The following is a 9,894-nucleotide window of genomic DNA, read 5'->3' as shown; positions in this document are numbered from 1 at the left end:
TGATGTCAAAGTTTTTACATCAAATCCTAAAAGTGTATTATTTTCTGAATTATTATCTTTCTTTCTTTTGAAGAATAAATTAATGATTATTAACTTTGCCCATATTATCAATTAAATTATTAACTTTGCCCATATTATCAATTAAATTATAACCCACTAAGTATAATGACTAAGATTCAACAAATACCAATAGTTGACATTTTTTGTTTTCAAATTTCAATGTCTAAAATGCTCATAAAAAATTTTAATGTATAAAAAATCTTATTAAATACAACTAATTAAATGTTTAAGTATTATTTTAGATATGATATACTGTAGTACATTATATTCATTCATAATGTTATATAATATAAAATACTTTAACAACAAATAAGAATGAAAATGAAAAATTATATGGCCCATACTTAACTTGGGTGGGGATTATCAATCGCTTTTGAAAACTTCAAGTTTCAACCATACACGTGGTAGAGGCAACAGGCAATTGATAAATGTTTCTTGGTAAAGCAAAATGTAACACTCTAGTACTCTACTTCGTAAACAATGGAAGAACCAAAGAAGTAATGAAAAGAAAAACAGAAAAAAAAAAAAGGAGTAGATCAGATTAGGATGCTAGAGGCTGAGAAAAGTGTGAAGACTCACTTGTTATGGTTGTCATTGTTGCATCATGTGTATGTTGTTCTATTGCTTTAGGTATGTTGGAATGAGATTCTTGCGGACTTATGGCGATGGATGAAAAGCTAGAAACCCCCTTTTTTCCTCTTTTATTTTGTGAGATAATTGTTAAAATATCTGTATGTTTATTGTAAGTATGTGAATGTTTGGTTCTTGCAATTTAAAAAATAAAAAAAAATTTGAGAAAGATATATTGTAAATTTTTATATAATACATTTATCACTATTAGATGTTTTTAAATAGAATTAGAACCTATTTAAATGAAAGTTATATGTAATTTTAGGATTGTTTATATATAGAAACAAATTTAACCGGGATATGGGGGGCCAAAGCATATCTATTGCTTAAAATTTTTCAAATTTGGTTTGGATGACTCATAGATTGTATATCTATTATTTTTTTTTTCAAAAATTTTTTTTTGTGGGGTGGGGGTGGGGGGCAAGGCCTCCCTCAACCTCAACATGGCTCCGCCACTGAGTGAGCTCTCATTTATGAGAGTTTACTGTAGCAGGATGTCAAATCTTTTAAAATATGACATCTTTGATGGAACATGATTTTTGTAGTTTAAGATGCTAAAAATAACTTTTGAGTGGGTTTGACACCTTTGTTGCGAATGCTCTAAGAACGTAAAGAACCATTAGTCTAGCCTCAACAAGCTGATGAATAATTTTCAAATGTATACCATGCCAAATAAAGGAAACGTTAACCTATATTTGTTGGCAAATATTTCTATTTTTTTTTTGTTTGTTTGTTAATAAGTTTGTTAATAAGTTAGTGATTGGTGAATGAAAGAAATTAAATGTTGAGAAGATGTCTCTTGAAAAAGAGTGGTTAGAATTCTGAATTAACTTGATAATGGTATTTTTTGTGGTGTATTTATGGTTTGAACTCTAATTCTTTCTCTCCAATACATTGCAAATCAAATATTTTTCTTAAAACCAATTTAAAATAAAGTTAATGCAATTTAGTTGCTATTCACTTGTATTTTTATTTTTTTGTACAATCACACGATTTTTTTAAAAATCAGGTGATTTGTTTCGATGAATTATACACACACAAACAATCAATTCAACTATTACCTGTAATACATTGAAGGAGATTTCTTTAATCCGATTTAGAGGAAAACTTTGATAGCCCAAGAGATCAACAAAATTTATCTCTTCCACAAACAAATATGGGATTTCTCAACCAATACACAAGATTAACAAAAATTTTCTCTTCATCATTCACCCCAAAAGTCCAAGGGTAATAACGGGCCTGGGCCAGGCCCGGTATGGCCCATTTCCAAACATTTCAGCCCACGGACTCTTTCATCTTCAACTTCAACTTCAAGCATCAGATTTCAGAGTTCACAGTCCAGACCCCTCTCTTTCTCTCTCGCGCAAACGCACATGGCTCCCCCAAGAATTCTGCTCTGTGGCGACGTTCTCGGCCGCCTCAACCAGCTCTTCAAGCGAGTCTCATCGGTCTCTCTCTCTCTAAGCATTTACATATATCTAGGGTTTATTGGCTCCCATTCATTTCTCAGTTCACTTTTTTCTCTCATCAGGTAAACAAAGCGGCTGGGCCATTCGATGCCCTAATTTGCGTTGGCCAGTTCTTCCCTGACTCGCCGGAGCAGCTCGGCGAGCTAACCGACTACATTGAAGGCCGCTCCCAAGTTCCTCTGCCCACATACTTCATCGGCGACTACGGAATCGGCGCTGCTAAACACCTCTTATCGGCTTCGAAGGACTCGGCGAACCTTGGCTTCAAGATGGACGGTCTCAAGGTTTGCCAAAACTTGTTCTGGTTAAAAGGCAGTGGCAAGTTCAATCTCCATGGTACTCTCCATATTTTCTTTAATGTGTATTTTTGCAATTATTACTATTCTTATTATAGTCGTTTTAGTAGGTTACTTCAACTTCTTAAATATTTCAATGCCCACTGTACTAGGATTTACTTGTAGTGCAAGCAAACTAATCCTGAGACTAAATGTAGTAACCTAACTTCTAATGTAAGTAAAGAAATCTATAAGGGTTTTGCTAACAAATGCCTTAGGAGACATACCGTGAGTAAACCATGTAGAAAACTTTTTTATGGGAAAATGAAACAGTAACTAACTTTTTTTTATAGCCTTTTTAATTTCCCATAAAAAGATAGATGATTAATGTATGCCCTAACCGAACCTATCATAGGATTGGTACAAAGTTTAGTCTACTCTATAATAAATTTTTGTTCAGGGTTTTATGTTCACGATGTAGGCCTTTAGATAAAACCACATTTATTTCTCTTCCACTTTCCATTTCACTTTCTTATCTCTCTCATTTATAATTCTAACAAGCTTTGCTGGGTTACAAATTCAATGTTGTAATTTTTATTTTTGTAGTTGTACTTTAAAAGAAAAAAAAGGATATGGATTACGTGTAAATTAATTAATGTTTTGTTACAGATGAAGTTATAGACAAAGGCTTCCTTGAAATTGCTTTGAAGGAATCTCCTCTAATCCAATACGTAGTGATCAGATCACCAATAGCGTGAATTTAAATTTTTACTCGCATGAGTCACCAAGTGATTTAAACAATTCACAATGCTATTACCTAAGTCATGTGATTTAAGATTTTGCTAGGTTTGATAAGTTAATAAAGTCTATCAGTCACCATATCACCACACGGTACTGCAACTGTAATGTGGTCAAATTAATCCATATTTTAGCTTTTTTAGGCTAAATATATATATATATATATATATTTTTTTTTTCAAAAGTGTTTTTAGCAGCCAAAAAGAATACATGGTAATTATATTTTAGAGGAAAAAAGAATATGGTATAACATGGAAAATTAATTTGTTTTGGTCAGAAATTTAGTTATTGCTTATGAGTTATGATCGAACTAGTCTGGTTAAAAAGGTGTTATATAGCATGACTTAGGATGGAAATGACAAGCTAATTGCTTTGTGGATTTTTGATAATCTTAATGAAGAAGATTGTCATTTGATGATATGTTTGACTTCCAATTATCAGGTTTTTTTTTTTTTTTTTTTTTTAACAGATAAATGGTGGCGATTTTGTATTAACTTTATTATTACCTGATTTACTTCACTCATTTATAGGGCTATCTGTGGCATATTTATCTGGTAGGCATTTTTCTGATGGTCAACAATTTGGAACATACACTCAAGATGATGTGGATGCATTGCGAGCTATAGCTGAGGATCCTGGAATATTTGACTTGTTCCTAACATATCCTTGCCCTGCTATGAATGAGAACCATTCTACAGTTAATTATTTTATACATAATGCTGAGTATTGTGCGCTGAATTTTTAATGTGTGGTCTGTTTAGTTGATTTCCTTAATCACTTACCACTAATGAATGGCCAAGTGGGGTCACAAACAGAGCATCTACATCTGATCTTCCCCATGGGTTTTCGGATTCACCTGGAAGTGATTCTACCATAGCAGAGTTAGTAGCAGAGATTAAACCACGGTATGTGATGCTTGGGCATTATTGCATGATTGATCATTGTACGTAAATGTAGAATCAAAATTAGTAGGACTCCATTGCATAGATATTCCTCTTTGGTATGTGTTTGCCAGCATGCTACACATTTTATTAGCTGCTTTCTGGGCTGCATTTTTTGTATTATAATTTTGTGTTTGTATCAAAGGAATGTTATGTTGTTTTTATATTGAAGTTTGTCTTCTGTGGTAGCTATCACATTGCAGGTACTAAAGGTATATTCTACGCTCGTGAACCTTACTCCAATGTTGATGCTGTGCATGTGACTCGCTTCTTGGGTCTTGCTTCTGTTGCCAATAAAGAGAAGCAGGTATGATTTTCTCATCATAATTTTTGAAAGTGTTCATTAATTCTTTTGCCACCATAATCTTATTAATTTCAAACTGTTTCCGTTGAGTTTTTCCCACCATTTAAACTCTATCAATTTATTTATTTATTCACCTTTGTCAACATAAAGTCTTGATCAACTATCCATCATTGTTTCATTAATACTGAAATTTTCAACCAAAACTACTTTGGAAAGAGATTGCATTGGACTTGTGTATGGACTAAGTATGATATGCTTCGCAGAGATGGCCATCATGTAGCTAAGCACTTGACTACTTCTGAGGACAATTTTAACATCACTTGCATTTATATCTTACTTATGATTTCTAGATACTGCACTTTGAGAATTACTTTACCATACTTTACTCTGAAAAATTTTGGTTGCAAACTTGGTCGACAGAAATTTATTCATGCGATTTCTCCTACTCCAGCATCTACCATGTCAGCTGTTGAGATTAGCACGAAGCCCCTAAACACTACCTTATCTCCATATACATATGCAGACCAAACTGTTCTCGCCAAAGAAGCGACAAAAAGGCCTAGTGATAGTGATGCTGACTCACAATATTGGAGATATGATGTCTCACAAAAACGGCAGAAATATGGAGCTGGAGATGGTGATAGGCTGTGTTTTAAATTTGTATCTTCTGGTTCTTGTCCACGGGGGGACAAATGCAACTTTCAACATGATGAGAATGCAAGGGAACAATCTCTGAGAGGTGTTTGTTTTGATTTTCTTAACAAAGGAAGATGTGAAAGGGGTCCAAATTGCAACTTTAAGCACAGCCTGCAGGATGAAGGTGAGAGTCATTCTCACAAGAAACGAGGATCTGAGAATGCTAGCAACAGGTTGGTCTTTTTGTTTTATGAAGATGTTTGAGTCATTAGTTTTGTTATAAAACAAAAGTTGATTGGCTTGTTAAACACGCACACACATATTATGTGTAGTTAGAGATGTAAAATATTAAGATTGAGGGTTAAGTGAGAAGAACAATGAAGAGAAGAATAGAGAGATACAGAAAAAAGGTCATAATCAGTCAAGCCCACAACTTAGCCTATATTTATATTAGGGTTTATAGCATGATTACAAAAATACCGTTATTAACATGCTAATATAAAAAACTAACGAGACCTAACTCTAACATGTGTTATATATATATATATATATATAATATGTGTATGTTCTTTTGATGCCACAGTATTCATTCTTATAAAATGATCAGAATCTTGTATTAACTATCTATTTTGCAACTGAATTACAGGTCAAGGGAGTGCTGGTTTTGTTTGTCAAGCCTGAACATAGAGTCACATCTAATTGTCAGCATAGGAGAGTACTTTTACTGTGCACTGGCTAAAGGCCCGCTTGTTCAAGATCATATACTGATAATACCTGTTGAGCATTTACCCAATACTGTTTTGCTACCACCAGAAACTGAAATTGAGCTTGGTAGGTTCCAGAATAGTCTCAAGAGTTATTATAAGAATCAAGGGAAATCAGTTGTTTTCTTTGAGTGGGTTTCAAAACGTAGTACTCATGCTAATCTTCAGGTAAAATATATATCTTTTGCAAGTTTCTTTACTAGATGCATAATGTGTTAAGACCTGGGAATTGCTGACAATCACCTACCCCTTCCAAATTTCTTCATGTATGACAAGCGTCACAAGCCACTCTTCTTGTTTCCACAACTGAAGTTTCTAGTTAGGCTGAACCGTAGAATATGTACTTTTTTTTTTTTAGAATAATTTTTTCTCAGTTTTCTTTGGGGGTATTTTACTTATTCCACATGTTCTTTGTGTAGGCTATTCCTGTTCCATCATCCAGAGCTGCTGCTGTTCAAGATATATTTAATTTAGCTGCTGAAAAATTGGGCTTTAAATTTGTGGCCTTGAGAAGTAAGTTTTAATGTTCAAGTGTTTTGTTGTGCCAATTGGCTTATGAATACTGCCCTGGATGCTTCAAATCCCCCATATGCCTGATTTTTCTGCCGCAACCTTGTTTGTGCTGCGCCCCAATATATTGTCTGCAGATGATGTAAATGTTTAATTCTTGCTTTTGTGTGCGTAGATAGATATATAGATAGTCAGATATACACAGAGATAGATATGTCAAATTCCAAAAATTTGCATTTTCTCATTTTCTGTCTACCCACCCTATCAATTTTACCTTGCCCAACATGGCTGACTTGTATGTGCAAAGTTCTTGGCATTCACTGTATCGTAATTCTGTTCTCTGATTGCAGAGAATGAGAATTCTGATGGAAGAAACGTGTTGAGGACACAGTTTGATAAGGATTTTAGCTTCTTCTATGTTGAACTCCCTGATGGTACAATATTTTCACATTTGGTTGAGGAAAATGAGAGATTTCCTGCTCAGTTTGGACGTGAGGTAAGCTACCTGCTTTCTATTTTGTGTATTGCTTCAAAATATGCATATTTTTTTCCCTCATATTTTCCTCAAAAGATAGAATTTTCCAATATTTGGAAATTGACTAATAAATTTCAGTATTTTATTTTTGATGTAGATGTCAGTGATTTTCTGTGCACCTCATAATATTCTTGAGCCATACCATTAACTATCCAAGGGCTTTTTTATAACATCTGCCTGGTTTTGGGGTTCTTTCTCATTTTCATTAGTGATATTAACATGAGACGACTAGGATTTGGTTTGTGCTGGATTTAGAGTGGTTTCTAGACGCATATATGCACCAAATGACCCATATTTCACCTTTTGTGCTCTGACAGATCCTTTTTAGTCATGACAAAAATGGGGAGAAACCATGCTTGTCTTAAAGGAAAAAATCGTGAGCATTATGTTGTAAAATTTTGTAATGGCTATTATATTTGTTTTTGTTTTTGTTCTTGTCTGGTTTTGTTTTTTGTTTTGTGCGTGTTTTTTTTTTTTTTTTTTTTTTTTGGTCCAAGCTACTATACAGTCTGGATGTGGTTCTTGGCAAGAATTTATGTTTAAGAAATAATACTAGCACGGAACTGTGTAACTTTTTAGATGTAATGTCAGCTTCAGAATTATTATGTTGTATGACAAGATGCAATCAGATAAGGACAACTGTGTGTCTAATTCCTTACTTTTCACAAACAGCATAGTCATTCCTTACATTGTTGGACATTTTGGGTAATGGTTTTTGTTTAAATGTGCTTGTTATGATTTTAGATTTACTTTCTAAAATATTTTGGTTTAGTGATCTTAATGAGTGATTTGTTGTTGGCCTCCAATCCAGTGAAGTACAGAATTTCACAGCATATCTGTTTTTTGTTTTTTGTTTTAAATCTTCTGATAAATGAGGAGCTAATGTATATCAACATAAATTTATTTTTACTAGAGTTTCTTTGGTCAAAGTGTAAAACCCCTTCTCCCTCCCTTCTCTATGCAAAGTAACAAATCTATTCTCATGGACAACGGAATTGTCATAGGAAAATATTTGAAATTCTATAGCATGTGGTGTATGTGACAGGTTCTGGCAGGCTTGCTGAACATGGCAGACAGGGCCGATTGGAGGAATTGTTCCCAAAGCAAAGAAGAGGAAACAAAGATGGCAGAAGATTTTAAGAATCAGTTTCAAGAATTTGATCCAAATAAGTGACTTTCCAGTAACAGAAGCCAGAACTGATATTTTGTCCGATGTAATTCTAGTGTACCTCTAGAGATTATACACCAGTTGTCAAGGATGCTAACCACCATAGAATATATGTTGACTTCCTAAGTTTTAGATCACAAGAGGCCATAGATCAATGGGTGATATTGATTTGTCCTTTCAACACTGCTGAGGTTTTTTTGTGGTATCCTAGGTGGAAAAACGCCAGCGTAGATGCACACACCAGGCAGTCTCCACTGCTCCCTATAAAGATTGCCAGCCAACTAACTTTCATGTCTTGCAACAAGTGGAATTGGGAGGTACCCTCCTTAAAAGGAGATTTTTGAAACTGCTTTTCCTTCAAAATATGAAATGTTTCAAGGTAAAGAAGAGATAAGACCAGTTGATGTAGCCCAAATATCTGTAGTGTGCTGGATGTTATTCATTGGGCTTTTAGTTCGCATTTGGAATTTGGATATCTACCACGTATTTACAAGTGCTACCTTTTATCTAATGCCATCTGCAAATTACCAAGTAACTGCCATACTTTGCAACCTGGAAATAGCAATTATTATTATTATTTTTACATCAATGTTTCCATTGCCTGCATGTATCCGAACAGGTTCTGCCTTTCCGACTGGAGTATGTTCTACTCGGCCCTCTCACTCTGTATTCTGTGTAGACTTGTAGTTGACATTGATTTCACAACGAAGAGTTCCCCCTTTTCCCCCATTGGTCCCTTCAATTTTTTTCAAATCTGTTGCCCTTACATGTTACATGTAGTTTAATTCATTTAGGGGACATAAAGTAGTGTAGTTTTGATTAAAAGTTGTCTTCTTTTTTCGAAGCTGTTGCCCTTACATGTACTTGATTTTTTTTTTTTTTTTGAGGAGGTACTTGAATTCATTTAGAGGCTATAAAATAGTGTAATTTTGATTAAATGTTGTCTTCTTTGTTGTAATATGTTTTAACTTTGCCACTGCCCTGGTCTTTTTGACTTGTAGATGACCAATTTGCACTATTGCACCACGGGTCCAGGTTTGTCCAGGCCTTTGGGATCTAGCGAAGATGAGAGGGCCCAAGGGTCACCCTCGTAGGGTCCTGGAAATCATAATGATAACATAATATGTCTCGTGATAGGTTCCTTGAGACATAGTTTTGGTAGGAGCCAACCTAACAGCCACGAGGAATATTCATTTAAAGGATGTCTCTTTTTCAGCCTTAACAAAGGCAAACAAAGCAATTTAAGATTTATATTAAAAAGAAGAAGAAGAAGAAGAAGAAGAAGAAGAAGGCAGATGGCAAATTTGGCAATGATGGAGTGGAAGTGGTAGTTTGCATATTTGCACGTGGTTTGTAAAAGTGGTTGGAATGGTCCCATACTTATAGAAGGTTTCTTTCAGGAAAGATAGACCAGTGGTTTTTGTTGTTCTATTAATGAGCAGAGTGTTTGTTACACATACAGGGTTTTATAAGGATTACATTTTTCTAAGTTTTGGCTAATTAATAAGGACCAAAACTAGGAAAAGCTTATTATTTTCATAGGCGTGCCGACATCTTTGGATAGGGTTGCCAAAGAAAGTAATTAAAAAATATATAATTCTATTGAGTTAGGACTTAGGAGCTCTTTGATAATTCAGCCCATAAAAAAAAGCTCTTTGTCAAAATAGATAAGAATAAAAGGGAAGACTTTTTGTGAAGTAACTTAATTAGGTTCTCTAGGGAAAAAAAAAAGTTGCTGTCTTGTAAGCTTGAAACCTATAATAAGGTCCATGAGATGACCGGTCTTGTTTGTATTTTGGTTTTT

At 34.4% G+C, this 9,894-nt stretch overlaps 1 protein-coding gene across 2 annotated transcripts; it reads left to right on the top strand.

The window, feature by feature from the left end:
• Positions 1-2,007: 2,007 nt before the first annotated feature.
• LOC115976110 (zinc finger CCCH domain-containing protein 64) lies at positions 2,008-8,826 on the top strand. Of its 2 annotated transcripts, none has more exons than XM_031097215.1 (10): positions 2,008-2,138; positions 2,222-2,495; positions 3,763-3,892; positions 4,018-4,137; positions 4,363-4,480; positions 4,898-5,346; positions 5,760-6,045; positions 6,297-6,390; positions 6,738-6,883; positions 7,020-7,377. In XM_031097215.1, exons 1-10 carry the CDS (start codon positions 2,064-2,066, stop codon positions 7,068-7,070), a joined length of 1,743 nt encoding a protein of 580 aa, XP_030953075.1. In that variant the 5' UTR covers positions 2,008-2,063; the 3' UTR covers positions 7,071-7,377. The 2 variants fall into 2 exon arrangements, with proteins under 2 accessions (XP_030953075.1, XP_030953074.1); XM_031097214.1 differs by lacking the exon at positions 7,020-7,377 and adding an exon at positions 7,968-8,826 and having other exon boundaries at positions 2,010-2,138.
• The last annotated feature ends 1,068 nt before the right edge of the window (positions 8,827-9,894 follow it).

The sequence above is a fragment of the Quercus lobata genome, chromosome 2 (genome assembly GCF_001633185.2).
Source record: "Quercus lobata isolate SW786 chromosome 2, ValleyOak3.0 Primary Assembly, whole genome shotgun sequence".
In the NCBI taxonomy this organism is placed as follows: Eukaryota; Viridiplantae; Streptophyta; class Magnoliopsida; order Fagales; family Fagaceae; genus Quercus; species Quercus lobata.
The sequence above is the reverse complement of the archived record's forward strand: the minus strand, read 5'-3'. Positions and strand labels throughout refer to the sequence as shown.